The following is a 15,153-nucleotide window of genomic DNA, read 5'->3' as shown; positions in this document are numbered from 1 at the left end:
CCGAGATCGTGCCATTGCATTCCAGCCTGGGTAACAAGAGCGAAACTCCGTCTCAGAAAAAAAAAAAAAAAAAAAAAAGAAAGAAAGAAAGGTAATCGCAGCACTTTCGGAGGCCGAGGCAGGTGGATCACGAGGTCAGGAGTTTGAGACCAGCCTGGCCAAGATGGTTAAACCCCGTCTCTACTAGAAATACAAAAATTATCTGAGCATGGTGGCAGGCACCTGTAATCCCAGCTACTCAGGAGGCTGAGGCAGGAGAATTACTTGAATCCCAGAGGCGGAGGTTGTAGTGAGCTGAGATCGTGCCACTACACTCTAGCCTGAGTCAAAGGGCAAGACTCCATCTCAAAAAAAAAAAAAAAAGAAAAAAGGAAAGAAAAGAAGAAATGTAATTATGACAGAATAAATATAACAATTCTAGAGTAATGAGGAGAAATAATGCAGGAGGAGTGAACTGAGCACCAGAATCCGAGAGACGTTTCTCAACTGACATCACTATGTCAACGCTTTATTTCCTTTCCCTCTCTTACCTCAGGTCTACGGGATGTTTCCATTCTGGTATGGTCACTACCCCTATCAAGTGGCTGAGTACGATACGTGTCCAGCATCTGGCCCGTGGGACTTTCCTCAGCCCCTTGTTGACCCAGTGCCCCAATGGCATTCGAGCAAGCGTTCCGCTATCTGGAGACCCTGGTTCTCAGGAGGCACAGACCTTTTCAGCTTTTTCCAGGTAGGTCTTCTTACCCATTTTGTTCTTATGGAAAAGATGGTGGTGGGAAGGGGCAAAGGAAAATTCATATCTAAGAAAGCGAAGAGACTCACATGGGCACTGATGGGAACAAAATCTTCAAAGAAGCTTCTGATGTGTAAGGTGGCTTCTGTTGGTCCTGATGCTTGATGCTTGAAGATGTCCAATTGTGTTGAGAACCACTGTGAGAGAGTACGTCTTCCTCTTTTTCTTCTTCTTTTTTTTTTTGAGACGGAGTTTCGCTCTTGTTACCCAGGCTGGAGTGCAATGGCGCGATCTCGGCTCACCGCAACCTCCGCCTCCTGGGTTCAGGCAATTCTCCTGCCTCAGCCTCCTGAGTAGCTGGGATTACAGGCGTGCGCCACCATGCCCAGCTAAATTTTTTGTATTTTTAGTAGAGACGGGGTTTCACCATGTTGACCAGGATGGTCTCAATCTCTTGACCTCGTGATCCACCCTCCTTGGACTCCCAAAGTGTTGGGATTACAGGCGTGAGCCACCGCGCCCGGCCGAGTCTTCCTCTTTTTCTTGTTCCCAGACACTGATTTCCATGAGGTCAGGAGGGAAAATTAGGGAAGGTAGGCCAGAGGTCTCTTATCATTATGATAAAAAATAATTTGCCCCTATTCTGTGAGCAGGATTTGGGATTCTACATTCCAAGTCCGACTAGGAGGTCCCTGAGGGCAGGAAGTAGGACTTGTTCATCTTTCTATTCTCTTTAAAGCCTGATCCCTCGTAATGCTCATTGGATTTTTGTTGAATTGAACAGGCGGATATGGTCCCTACCCTGAGCATGTTCAGAGTATAAGTAAAATAATAAGGACACAGTGAAAAATATTTAGAGAAGCATTAAATATATGTAATGATGAAATAAGTGTAACTGAAAGCCTTTCATGCTAGCTGGAACAGAAGCCAGCCAGCCTCAGTGGCTGAGTTTTGGGTAAGAACACCCAGTTTCACCATTCATTAAGAAAGAATGTTTTGTTTCAACTCTTTGATGGTGGAATTCCTAGGCAGTAGCCCTTGTATTTGGGGAACGGACCACCTTAACACTTCCTTCTCTGGTCTCTATCAGGATGTGGGCCTTAAAATACTGTCCAATGCCAAAATCAAGAAGCCAGTAGATTGCAGTCACCCATCTCCAAATTACGGCACTCCCATGGCCAAAGGTAAGCCACCTCTGTGGTCTGTGGATTCTCCGAGATGTTAACAGTCCTGGAACTCTGCACATTTCCTCTTTGCCTCTAGCCTGAGGATGCTAATGGGTTGTGAGTCACAGATGCAGGAAGTTTCTCAAGGGTTCTGTCTCTGGGGAGAGCTTTTGAAGCCTGAAGATTATGTATCCATTCCCCGGCCAAACCTCCTTGACTACCACTTCCCTCGATGGCCTTTGTGACTAGTTAGTTTCTCTTCAGTCTTTCCTCCTTGCCTCTGACTGAATGTTCTCTGCTTCCCTCTAAATTTCTTTCTTTCTTTTTTATAAGATAGAATCTTGCTCTGTCACCAGGTTGGAGTGCAGGGGCGCAATCTCGGCTCACTGCAACCTCCGCCTCCTGGGTTCAAGTGATTCTTCCGCCTCCGCCTCCCAAGTAGCTGGGACCACAGGCGCGTGTCACCACACCTGGCTAATTTTTGTATTTTTAGTAGAGACGGGGTTTCACCATGTTGGCCTGGATGGTCTCGATCTCTTGACCTCGTGATCCACCCACCTCGGCCTCCCAAAGTGCCGGAATTACAGGCATGAGCCACCGCGCCCGGCCCCCTCTCTAAATTTATTTCTAGTGATCCCTCCATCCCAATTTATATCACAACAGAAGTCTTCTGTTTTCTAAAGTTTTCATATTCTCAGTGTTTTCAGGAGATGGTGATAATCCACAGGCTTTCGAGTTATCATCTTCACATGGAGCAGAGGACTCTCAGGTCCGCCAGTATTTCCCGGAGACCTGGCTCTGGGATTTGTTTCCTATTGGGTAAGTGATGACTCAAAAGTACAGTGAAGGGCCAGGGCATGGCTCCCACCTGTAATCCCGGCACTTTGGGAAGCCGAAGAGGGAGGATCACTTGAGGCCAGGAGTTCAAGACCAGCCTAGACAACATAATGAGCTTCTGGCTCTACAAAATAAATTTTAAAAATTAGCTAGGTGATAGTCATGCCCTACTTGGGAGGCTGAGGTGGAAGAATTACTTGAATCTGGGAGGTGGAGGCTGCAGTGAACCAAGATCACATCACTGCATTCCTGCCTGGGTGACTGACAGAGCAAAACCCTGTCTCAGAAAAAGAAAAAAATGCAGTCAGATTCTACCATGTAGAGCCTGTAGAAAACTCAGAATTAGGCTGGGCACAGTGGCTCATGCCTGTAATCCCAGCACTTTGGGAGGCCAAGGTAGGCGGATCACAAGGTCAGGAGTTCGAGACCAGCCTGACAAACATGGCAAAACCCACCTCTACTAAAAATACAAAAATTAGCCAGTCATGGTGGCTCATGCCTGTAATCCGTGCTACTCAGGTGGCTGAAGCAGGAGAATTACTTAAACCTGGGCGGCGGAAGGTTGCAGTGAGCCAAGGTTGCACAGCTGCACCCCAGCCTGGGTGACGGAGTGAGACTCTGTCTCAAAAAAAAAAAAGAAAAAAAAAAGGAAACTCACAATCAGATGCATTCCTAATGGATCTAAGTCTTAAGCAAAGAAAGTTTGATGGGGTATGGGAATTTATTTATTTCCCTGAATTCTTTTTTTTTTTTTTTTTTTTGAGACGGAGGCTTGTTCTGTCACCCAGGCTGGAGTGCAGTGGCACAATTTTGGCTCACTGCTGGCTTCAGCCTCCTAGGTTCAAGCAATTCTTGTACCTCAACCTCCCAAGTACCAAGTAGCTGGGACTATAGGTGCCTGCCACCACACCTGGTTAATGTTTAGTAGAGACAGGGTTTTGCCATTTTGGCCAGGCTGGTCTTGAACTCTGGCCTCAAGTGATCCACCCGCCTTAGCCTCCCAAAGTGTTGGAGTTACAGGTGTGAGCCACTGCACTCAGATCACCTGAATTCTTATACATTCATATACAACTACTCAAAACAAATACACACAATCTCACACTCACACTGTGCAGGCCCTGCGTTCTCACTGTGAATCCATACCCATTTAAAGGTACATATTGACATCAGTTTTTGCCCACTGCTTGCATGTTTATTTTGACAAGCCCTGAGAACACGCATCCTCACGGACCCAGAGAACACCAGCCTCTTGGTCACATGCGATTGCACAGCGATGACTCCCCATGCAGTCCCCCTCGTCCGTATGAGTGCAACCTCCGGTGGGAGGATTCACACTGACACCCACATGTTCAGTTGCCTCTTTACCTCTCCCCACACAACAACAATAACAATTTTACTTCTGCAGATGAATTTGCAACTTTTTTTTTTTTTTAAGACGGGGGTTTCACCATGTTGGTCAAGCTGGTCTTGAACTCCCAACCTCAGGTGATCCACCCGCCTTGGCCTCCTAAGTGCTTGGATTACAGGCGTGAGCCACTGCACCCGGCGGCAACTTTTTTTTTTTTGGACAGGGTCTTGCTCTGTTACCCAGGCTGGAGTACAGTGGTGCAGTCATAGCTCACTGCGGCCTCAAACTCCTAGGCTCAAGCTATCCTCCCGCCTCAGCCTCCTAAGTAGCTGGGACTACAGGGTATGCACCACCACACCTGGTTAATTTTTAAATTTTTGGTAGAAATAGGATCTCGTTATGTTTCCTGGGCTGGCCTCGAACTGCTGGGCTCAAGCGATCTGCTCACCTCAGCCTCTCGAAGAGCTGGGATTACAAGCATGAGCCAGCACACCCCACCGAATTTGGGGCTTAATTCACAAATGTTCTCCTTGCACCACGCTGCCTCTGCCTCACGTGGGTCCTCGTGTTCTCACAGTAACTCCGGGAAGGAGGCGGTCCATGTCACAGTTCCTGACACCATCACTGAGTGGAAGGCGATGAGTTTCTGCACTTCTCAGTCAAGAGGCTTCGGGCTTTCACCCACTATTGGACTAACTGCTTTCAAGCCGTTCTTTGTTGACCTGACTCTCCCCTACTCAGTAGTCCGTGGGGAATCCTTTCGCCTTACGGCCACCGTCTTCAATTACCTAAAGGACTGCATCAGGGTGAGAGCCGGGGATGCAGGAATCAGGTGTCGGCCCTGGAATCGCACCTCCCCCATAAGTGTGTCTCTAAATTGGAGGCATCCCAATTTTCCCTGGGAAAGAGACGAGACATCTGTCTGTGTCTTGGCCCCCAGGTTTCCCTGGGCTTCTGTGTTCCACCTCCTTTGTTTGAACCTTTTGTCTCTTAAACATCCTCCTCAGGTTCAGACTGACTTGGCTAAATCACATGAGTACCAGCTAGAATCATGGGCAGATTCTCAGACTTCCAGTTGTCTCTGTGCTAATGAAGCAAAAACCTATCACTGGAACATCACGGCTGTCAAATTGGGTAAGAGAGGGAGGCCGGCAGCGGGCGAGGGACGCCTGCAGCAGAAGCCCAGTGACTGAGAACTCAATCATTTCCTCCGCCACATCTGCTTTATTCCTCCTCCCTCTTCATTTAATTTACCTCTATTTTTCTCCCTCCTAAGGCTGTTATAAGTCAATACGCAAATAGTCTTTGATAGGTGACCGAACAAATGTATTCAAACTGGAATATTTCGAGTGTGAAAGGGAGAGATTTTATTATTTACAGCAGGACAAGGGAGCCATGGTCATGTAACGAATCAAGGACCTAATAGAACAGCTCCTGGGCCAGGCCCTAGTCTCACTGCTTTACATATCTTAACTCACTGAATTGATTAATTAAGTAATATTTATTTGTTTATTTTTGAGAGGACGTCTCTCTCTGTTGCCCAGGATGGAGTGCAGTGGCTCGATGTTGGCTTACTGCAACCTCCACCTCCTGGGTTCAAGCAATTCTCCTGCCTCAGCCTCCCGAGTAGCTGGGATTACAGTCACGTGCCACCACATCTGCTTAATTTCTGTATTTTTAGTAGAGATAGGGTTTCGCCATGTTGGCCAGGATGGTCTTGAACTCCTGATCTCAAGCGATATGCCTGCCTCGGCCTCCCAAAATGTTGAGATTATAGGCATGAGCCATGATGCATGGTCTTTCATTTTTTAGAGACGGGATCTTATTCTGTCACCGAGGCTGGAATGTGGTCTAGGGGTCATGACTCACTGTGGACTCAACCTCCCAGGCTCAAGCGATTCTCTCACCTCAGCTTCCAGAATAGCTGGGACTATAGGCTCACCCCACCACCATGCCTGGCTAATTCATTTGACAGAGAAGGGGTCTTGCTATGTTGCCCTGGCTGCTCTCAAACCCCTGGGTTCAAGTGATTCTCCTGCCTCACCCTCCCGAAGTATTTGGATTACAAGCAAGAGTCACTGCACCTTTAACACATTTAATCCTCACCCTAACTCTATGGTACATCAGTCACTCATAGATTAAATCCTTGCAACTCAAAAGTTTGATCTTCAGATGAATAAGTTATCTGTGCTGCTTGACAAATTATCATAAAACTTAATGTTTTAAAAGAGCAAACATTTATTATCGCACAGATTCTATGGGTCAGTAGTCTGGGTGCAGCTTAGCTGGCTGAAGGTATCTCATGAGGTTGCTATCAATCTGTCAGTCAGGGCCATGGTTTCATCTGAAGACTGGACTAGGAGAGGACTGACGTTCAAGCTCATCCCAAAGTCTCTGATCCTCACAGGCTGCTAGAGGGAAGGACCTAGTTCTTGGCCTCAGCTGTTGGCTAGGGGCCTCACTCAGTATCTCATCACATGAATCTCTCTGCTGGGCTTCCTCAACACCCGACAGCTGTCTTCCACAGAGCAGGCAATTTAAGAAAAAGGGTACACCCAAGATGGAAGCTGCAGTCTTTTTTGTAACCTAATCTCGGAAGGAACACCTCAGTACTTTTGCCCTGTTCTCTTTAACAGAACACACTTAATCCAGCCCACACTCAATGGGATGTAACTATCAGGGTGTAGGGATCTCTGGGGGCCCTTAGAGGTTACCCACCACACTGGACTAGCATCTCTGGCATCACCTGGGAGTTCGTTAGAAATGCAGAATACAGGCCTCACCCCAGGTCTGTGGCAGCAGAATTTGCACTGTAGTGAGATCCCCAGTAAAGTTTCAGAAGTGCTGATTCAAACGGGAATGGACCTCACTGGTACCTCTGGCAATAGGGCTAATGCCTTCTCTTCTCTTTTTTCTCTCAGGTCACGTTAATTTTACTATTAGTACTAAGATTCTGGACAGCAATGAACCCTGTGGCGGCCAGAAGGGGTTTGTTCCCCGAAAGGGCCAGAGTGACAAGCTCATCAAGCCAGTTCTCGTCAAAGTGAGTTTTCTTCAGCGGTAGAGACAGCAAGCAACCGAGGGGTGCTCAGCATCTCGTCTTGCTGTGAGTTTTAGTCTCTCACAGCAACCATACTCCAGTCCAAACCGGCAGCTTCAACTTTCTCCTTCCCTGGCCCCTCGAACATTTGCCTAACCCACACCCATGGCCTGGGAAAGCAGCTGAAACCCGGCACATCGTAGACACTCAGTGAACGTTAGCTTCCCTAATTAAAATGTCTGTCTTCATCAATAACTGCTATTTTTGTCCCAAAGGCCATTGTCAATCTTGCCTCTTAAAAGTTGCCTAAATAGGCCAGGCGTGGTGGCTCACGCCTGTAATCCCAGCACTTTGGGAGGCCGAGGCGGGTGGATCACGAGGTCAAGAGATCGAGACCATCCTGGTCAACATGGTGAAACCCCATCTCTGCTAAAAATACAAAAATTAGCTGGGCATGGTGGCAGGTGCCTGTAATCCCGGCTACTCAGGAGGCTGAGGCAGGAGAATTGCCTGAACCCAGGAGGCGGAGGTTGCGGTGAGCCGAGATCGTGCCATTGCACTCCAGCCTGGGTAACAAGAGCCAAACTCCGTCTCAAAAAAAAGAAAAAAAAAAAGTTGCCTAAATGTGTCTTTAGCGCTAGCCCAGACAGAACTTTACAGAAAGGGCCCATCCTGGGGTTAACACAGAGTTCTTCAGAGCTTTAGCCAGCAGCTCTTCTCTGCAGTTCTGAGGGACGCCCTGTGGCACATCCAGAGGCCTCCCTTCCCACTCCTTTAGTGTCGTCCTGCCTGCTGTTCATCTTCATTGTTTTTAACCTGTCTGTGTCTCTCTTCGTGCCAGCCTGAGGGAGTCCTGGTGGAGAAGACACACAGCTCTCAGCTGTGCCCAAAAGGTAGGTAGACTCAGAGCAGGACTGGTGGTAAGAATTCCCTTGAGGGCAGGAGTTTTTTGTTTGTTTGTTTGTTTGTTTTTGAGACGGAGTCTTGCTGTGTCGCCCAGGCTGGAATGCAGTGGCGCGATCTCAGCTCATTACAACCTCCATCTCCCGGGTTCAAGGTTCAAGTGATTCTCCTGCCTCAGCGTCCTAAGTAGCTAGAACTACAGGTACACGCCACCACACCCAGCTAATTTTTGTATTTTATTTTATTTTATTATTGAGATGGAGTGTTGCTCTGTTGCCCAGGCTGGAGTACGGTGGCATGATCTCAGCTCACTGCAAACTCTACCTCCTGGGTTCAAGCGACTCTCCTGCCTCAGTCTCCAGAGTAGCTGGGACTACAGGTGCATGCCCCTATGCCTGGCTAATTTTTGTATTTTTAGTAGAGATAGAGTTTCACCATATTGGCCAGGCTGGTCTAGAATGCCTGACCTCGTGATCTGCCCACCTCGTCTTCTCAAAGTGCTGGGATTACAGGCATGAGCCACCGCACCCAGCGACAGGAGATTTTCATAGGCAGAAGGAGGAATGCACAAGACAAGAAGGACTAGGAGAGGCTGGGGTGCCATTCCTCAGGGGGCTGATTAACTGAGGCAGGAGGAAGAGAAAGCGTGCAGCGATGATGACTCTCTGTGGAGCTTATCTTCAGCAAGGTCACTATGAATAGTACCCAGTGCTTTCTGAAACCCAGAGAAAGCACTGAGTGTAGAAATCCTTGGATTGGCCGGGCGCGGTGGCTCAAGCCTGTAATCCCAGCACTTTGGGAGGCCGAGGCGGGTGGATCACGAGGTCAAGAGATCGAGACCATCCTGGTCAACACGGTGAAACCCCATCTCTACTAAAAATACAAAAATTAGCTGGGCATGGTGGCGGGTGCCTGTAATCCCAGCTACTCAGGAGGCTGAGGCAGGAGAATCGCCTGAACCCAGGAGGCAGAGGTTGCGGTGAGCCGAGATCGCGCCATTGCACTCCAGCCTGGGTAACAAGAGCGAAACTCCATCTCAAAAAAGAAAGAAAGAAATTCTTGGATTATAGAAAGTTCTTCTACAATTTGGGCTTGAGAACCCCTGCAATCCCCCACCTTCTATTGTGTCACCGTTTTTCTTCCTCTCACAGGAAAGGTGGTATCTGAGTCTGTCTCTCTGGAGGTCCCGGCGGACGTTGTTCCTGACTCGACCAAGGCTTATGTTGCTGTTCTGGGTAAGCAGATTCTTGGCTCAAGGAGGGAAAGGTGGGTGGAGGCTGCAAAGGTGTGGAGTGGGGCGGAACATGTGGACCTATCTGGAGAGCATGACTAATAACAAGTGACGGGGAAGAGAGTGGTTTTTTTTTTCTTTCTTTGAGACGGAGTTTCGCTCTTGTTACCCAGGCTGGAGTGCAATGGTGCGATCTCGGCTCACCGAAACCTCCGCCTCCTGGGTTCAGGCAATTCTCCTGCCTCAGCCTCCCGAGTAGCTGGGATTACAGGCACGTGCCACTATGTCCAGCTAATGTTTTGTATTTTTAGTAGAGACGGGGTTTCACCATGTTGACCAGGATGGTCTCGGTCTCTTGACCTCGTGATCCACCCACCTCAGCCTCCCAAAGTGCTGGGATTACGGGTGTGAGCCACCGCACCTGGCCAAGAGCATATTTTATGTAGAAGGGAAATACAGCGTAGGCAACAGTACAGCTGGGATTAGACCTGTAGTCTAATTCAAAATGGAAAGGAGTCAGGGTAGGAAGACATTAAGGTCGCTGAAGGGTGAGATGGAATGAGGTTTAGGGAATCTATAAATTGGGTGGAAGGACGACAAAACATTTGCAGCAAGCATTTTTAAAAACGAGGAATTTGGGCATCGTTTAGGGAAGATACAACCGTATTTGCAATAGGCAGCACACTTACTGTTTTGGAGAGAAAGTGGGTTGAAAAGCATGAACTTAAAAATCGTACCTGGGCCGGGCACGGTGGCTCACGCCTATAATCCCAGCACTTTGGGAGGCCGAGGCGGGCGGATCATCTGAGGTCAGGAGTTCGAGACCAGCCTGGCCAACATGGTGAAAACCCGTCTCTACTAAAAATACCAAAATTAGCCAGGTGTGGTGGTAGGCTCCGGTAGTTCTACCTACTCAGGAAGCTGAGGCAGGAGAATTGCTTGAACCTGGGAGACTGAGGTTGCAGTGAGCCAAGATCGCACCACTGCACTCCAGCCTGGGTGATAGAGCAAGACTCCATCTCAAAAAAAAAAAAAAAAAAAAAAAATCATATCTAACCTGTCGTTTAATAGCCGCATGACCTTGAACAAGTTAGGGGAGTCTGGACCTTCTTTCCTCTTCCGTAAAACAGTGATAATAACCTACCTCTCAGACTGGTGTCAACATTAAATGAAGTATGAAGTTCCCAGCCCAACCTCTAGCATGTAGTTGGAGCCCTATGAATGTTAGCTTCTTTCTTCACGCCCTCACCCTTTATTGAGATCCTTTGCAGTCACAATTTCTCTGTTTTGTCTATTTTATTTGTAAGTCTGATCTGGAGCTTGTCCTATTATATTAGAGTTCCCTGTGTCTGTCTGTCTGCCACGCTGTGTTGGGGGCGCCTGAAGAGGAAGGGCCGCATCTTTTTCTTTTTTTTTTTTCCTAGTACAGTTCCTGCAGCATAGTTGACATTTATAGACTTGAATTGAGCTCGTGGGCTACAATGCAGATGTTAATGAGTTACTTATGTCAGGCTCACTGGCTTGGTAAGTATATGAGGAGGTCAGTAGGCAACTTGGAAAAGAGAGTCAGGATTACGTGTTGTAGAGAAACTTGGTGATTTGGAGGGTGACGAATGCATATGCAGTGGTAGAGGAACTTAGAGATTGAGCCTAAGTGTTACAAGTTTTGTCACATCACTCATCAGCTCAGTAACATGCCTTTTTAAAAGCCCTTGGCTGGGTGCGGTGGCTCATGCCTGTGATCTCAGCACTTTGGGAGGCTGAGGCAGGCAGATCACCTGAGGTCGGGAGTTCGAGACCAGCCTGGTCAACATGGAGAAACCCCGTCTCTACTAAAAACGTAAAATTACCTGGGCATGGTGGCGCATGCCTGTAATCCCAGCTACTCGGGACTCTGATGCTGCAGAATCGCTTGAACCTGGGAATTGGAGGTTGCGGTGAGCCGAGATCTCGCTGTTGCACTCCAACCTGGGCAACAAAAGTGAAACTCTGTCTCAAATAAATAAATTAATTAAATAAATGCCCTGAACTCTCCTAGATAGCCTATGCCCCTCTCTTTGTCCTTTAGCACCTCGTCCATATCGAGTATGATATTGTAATACTGTAAACAATTGATTATAATGAATAAAGTTGTATTGTAATTGTTTGCTCCTCTGTGAGTTCTTTGAGGGTACAGACTGAGTTTGATTTACTGTTGACTTCCCAGGACACATAGCAGGTACTTACTACAATGATAGCTAATACATGTTTGTTGAGTGAATGATGATAACCCTTCGAGGGTTCCTTCTCTCTACCGCCACCTTCCCTCTCATCTTTTGGATTCAGGAGACATTATGGGCACAGCCCTGCAGAACCTAGATGGCCTGGTGCAGATGCCCAGTGGCTGCGGTGAGCAGAACATGGTCTTGTTCGCTCCAATCATCTACGTCTTGCAGTACCTGGAGAAGGCGGGACTGCTGACTGAGGAAATCAAGTCTCGGGCAGTGGGTTTCCTGGAGATAGGTAAGTTGGTTCAGTCTTTCTTTTTATTTATTTATTTATTTATTTATTTTTAAGGTAGGGTTTCACCATGATGGCCAGGCTGGTCTTGAACTCCCGGCCTCAGGTGATCCACCCACCTCAGCCTCCCAAAGTGCTAGGATTACAGGTGTGAACCACAGCGCCCGGCCAGTTCAATCTTTCTTTCTTGGACACGCTCCTCCTCTAAGCCCTATGACAGATGGATAAGAGACAGGGAATTCCAGCCCCTGAAGTGTCCATATCCTTGAAAATCATGGTGGTGTTTTTTGAAGTTGTCACTGTGATCTAAAACCACATTTGGTTCCCCAGGGTACCAGAAGGAGCTGATGTACAAACACAGCAATGGCTCCTACAGTGCCTTTGGAGAGCAGGATGGAGATGGTAACACATGGTAATATCGCTCGATTCCCAATGAGAGCTGTACTCCAGCGTGTAATTCCTGAGCCTTCTGGAACGATTCCGCTACCTCTCCCCTTATGCCCGGTCCTCCTTCTTAGTCCTCTACGTCTTTGGTACTGCTAATTTCACCCTCATGTATGGTCAGTCCCTCACCCCTCTCCCGGAGCTGTGCCTCCCCTGTTCGTGTTCTCATTAGCGTCCATTAATTAATGCCTCCTGTTTCCAGGCCTGCCATGGCCTATGTTCCCTTAGCTGCCCTTCTGGAAGCACACACCCAAATAAATGAAAAAAATGATCACAGCCTCACCTAGAAATTCCCCTTCATGCTGCATTTCCCTCTTTACCCATGTAGGCTGACAGCCTTTGTCACCAAATGCTTTGGTCAAGCTCAGAAATTCATCTTCATTGATCCCAAGAATATCCAGGATGCTCTCAAGTGGATGGCAGGACACCAGCTTCCCAGCGGCTGCTATGCCAACGTGGGAAAGCTCCTTCACACAGCCATGAAGGTGCGGGTCTGTCCAAGGGCCTGCAGCTGACCACGGTCTGGAAGGACCTCATACCTCTGACTGAGCAGAAGCGAAAGAGCGCTGGCCTGGGAGTCAGTTTTTTTCTGGTCTCCACCGTGGCTCTGGATGACCATGGTCATAATGCTTAACCGGTCTGGGCCTCAGTTTTCATGTCTGTAGAATGAGAATACAGATGAAGGTTGGGCTCGGTGGCTGATGCCAGTAATCTCAGCACTTTGGGAGGCCAAGGAGGGTGGATCGTTTGAGCCCAGGAGTTCCAGACCACCCTGGGCAACATGGCAACATGGTGAAACCCCATCTCTACAAAAAAAAAAAAAAAAAAAAAATGTGAGAAATTAGCCAGGCATGTTGGTTCATGCCTGTAGTCCCAGCTACGTGGGTGGTTGAAGTGGGAGGATCACTTGAGCCCAGGAGGTTGAGCCTGCAGTGAGCCATGATTGTGCCACTGCACCCCAGCCAGGGAGACAGAGCGAGACACTGTCTCAAAAGAAAAAAAAAAAGAGAGAGAGAGAGAAAGAAGGTGAACTGAAACATGGTTCTCAAAGCGTAGTTCCCAGATAAGGAGTATCAGCATCACCTGGCAACTTGTTAGACATGTGAATTCTGACTTTGAGCCCACAACCTACTGAATGAGATGCTCTGGAAGGGTAGGTCAGAAATTTGTGGGGTTTTTTTGTTTTTTTTTGAGACGGAGTTTTGCTCTTGTTGCCCAGGCTGGAGTGCAGTGGTGCGATCTCTGCTCACTGCAGCCTCCCTCTCCCGGGTTCAAGTGATTCTCCTGCCTCAGCCTCCTGAGTAGCTGGGATTATAGGCATGTGCCACCATGCCTGGCTAATTTTCTATTTTTAGTAGAGACGGGGTTTCTCCATATTGGTCAAACTGGTCTTGAACTTTCAACCTCAGGTGATCCGCGGGCCTCGGCTTCCCAAAGTGCTGAGATTACAGGCACGAGTCACCACGCCTGGCCCGCTTGGGTTTCTTCAACACCCACTCAGTTGAAGTCAGGCCACCACCCGCAGGCTGTTTAAAGCTGTGCAGTTACGGAAGTCCAGCCTGTTCCCTCTGTGTGTTCTGGACGCTTGGAGCTGCAGAAAGCCTGTGGAGAGGAGAGCTTTCTCTTTTTTTCTCTTTTTAAAAATAATTCATCCATTCAGAGGGGATGCCGCTTTGCAATCTGCACAAGATCCCTGTGGGTGCTGCCTGCTGTCCTGACTCACTCTCTCCGTTTGCCCCTAGGGTGGTGTTGACGATGAAGTTTCCTTGACTGCTTATGTCACGGCTGCATTGCTGGAGATGGGAAGGGCCGTAGATGTGAGTTCTCTTGGCTCCTCTTTTGTGTGTGTGTGTGTGGTCTGAAGTAAATTCTTTTAATTGCACATTTGTGCCTTGGGTTAACTGTGGGGCGAGAAACCTCCTCCTCACTTGCAATCCCAGCTATCTGCATACAATCTAGTGTTGTGGTCTAGCTGTTGATGGGAGCAGAGGTCGATGCAGGGCTGGCCTCTGAGTGCACCGACATCCACAGGGCAGGGAGCTTGTACTTGCACTGCTTCAGGACCTTGCTGAAGCCCTCACACAGGGACAGGTCACTCTGAGTGGTGGAACAGTCCAGGAACTGCCTGATCTCATAAGCGCAAGGCCCAACCTGCAGGGGCTGGGAGGCAGCATGGGTGGGGGCGGCAGGCTGGGCTGGCTCCGAGCTCCCCTGGCTGAAGGCTCCGGTCAGGGCGCTGCCCTTGACATGTCCCACAGCTGAGCCCACGGCTACCCCTGCGGTCATGGATGCCATCTGAGCCATGAGGCCAGCCTGGCCCGAAGGGGCGGGAGCCGGGCTGCTGCCGAGGGCGGTGGGTGCGCGGGCGGGTGGGCAGAGGGCGCTGCGGCTTCCCCGAGGCTTGGTGGCGGCGGTGGGACCCGGGCGATCTAGAGACAGCAGCGGCGGTTCTGTTGGCTCCTTCTCTTGACACCCTTCTTCTCATGCCTTTTCCTAGAGACCTTCACCCATCTTTTTCCCTAGTCACCCTTGTAAGGTCAAGAAGGATAAGATGATTTCCTTACTACTTCCCATTTTGTAAGGAATGCCTTCTAAGTTACGGCCTTCATCTTCACTTTTTAGGACCCAATGGTGAGTCGGGGTCTACGGTGTCTCAGGAATTCGGTCACCTCCACCACCAACCTCTACACACAGGCCCTACTGGCTTACGTTTTCTCCCTGGCTGGGGAAATGGACGTGAGAAGCATTCTCCTTCAGCAGTTAGATCAACAGGCTATCATCTCGGGTATGTTGGCCCGGTTAGGAGTTCTGTGAAATTGTGAACAGAAGCCGTGAGTTATCTACAATCTCCTTGGTATCCTCTGTCCCACACATGTACTCTAGGATTCATTTTAGTAACAGTCGTTGAGTCATAAAATGATTATTGGGAGGTTTGTGAGAAACACATGCCAC

The 15,153-nt window shown here is 48.7% G+C and overlaps 1 protein-coding gene across 1 annotated transcript in view; it reads left to right on the top strand.

Annotated features, from left to right (window-relative positions):
• The window catches only part of A2ML1 (alpha-2-macroglobulin like 1), a 58,503-nt gene that overhangs the window by 28,006 nt on the left and 15,344 nt on the right, over positions 1-15,153 (top strand). Inside the window, exons 16-28 of the mRNA XM_039471995.2 lie at positions 536-730; positions 1,824-1,917; positions 2,598-2,718; positions 4,662-4,890; positions 5,092-5,218; positions 7,006-7,127; positions 7,966-8,017; positions 9,179-9,262; positions 11,584-11,760; positions 12,088-12,169; positions 12,530-12,686; positions 13,944-14,018; positions 14,824-14,986. Of these exons, the coding sequence (XP_039327929.2) occupies positions 536-730; positions 1,824-1,917; positions 2,598-2,718; positions 4,662-4,890; positions 5,092-5,218; positions 7,006-7,127; positions 7,966-8,017; positions 9,179-9,262; positions 11,584-11,760; positions 12,088-12,169; positions 12,530-12,686; positions 13,944-14,018; positions 14,824-14,986 (1,678 nt within the window). The remainder of the gene's footprint in view (positions 1-535; positions 731-1,823; positions 1,918-2,597; positions 2,719-4,661; positions 4,891-5,091; positions 5,219-7,005; positions 7,128-7,965; positions 8,018-9,178; positions 9,263-11,583; positions 11,761-12,087; positions 12,170-12,529; positions 12,687-13,943; positions 14,019-14,823; positions 14,987-15,153) is intronic.

The sequence above is a fragment of the Saimiri boliviensis genome, chromosome 7 (genome assembly GCF_048565385.1).
Source record: "Saimiri boliviensis isolate mSaiBol1 chromosome 7, mSaiBol1.pri, whole genome shotgun sequence".
NCBI classification, from domain to species: Eukaryota; Metazoa; Chordata; class Mammalia; order Primates; family Cebidae; genus Saimiri; species Saimiri boliviensis.
This window is presented reverse-complemented; position numbering and strand designations above follow the sequence as displayed.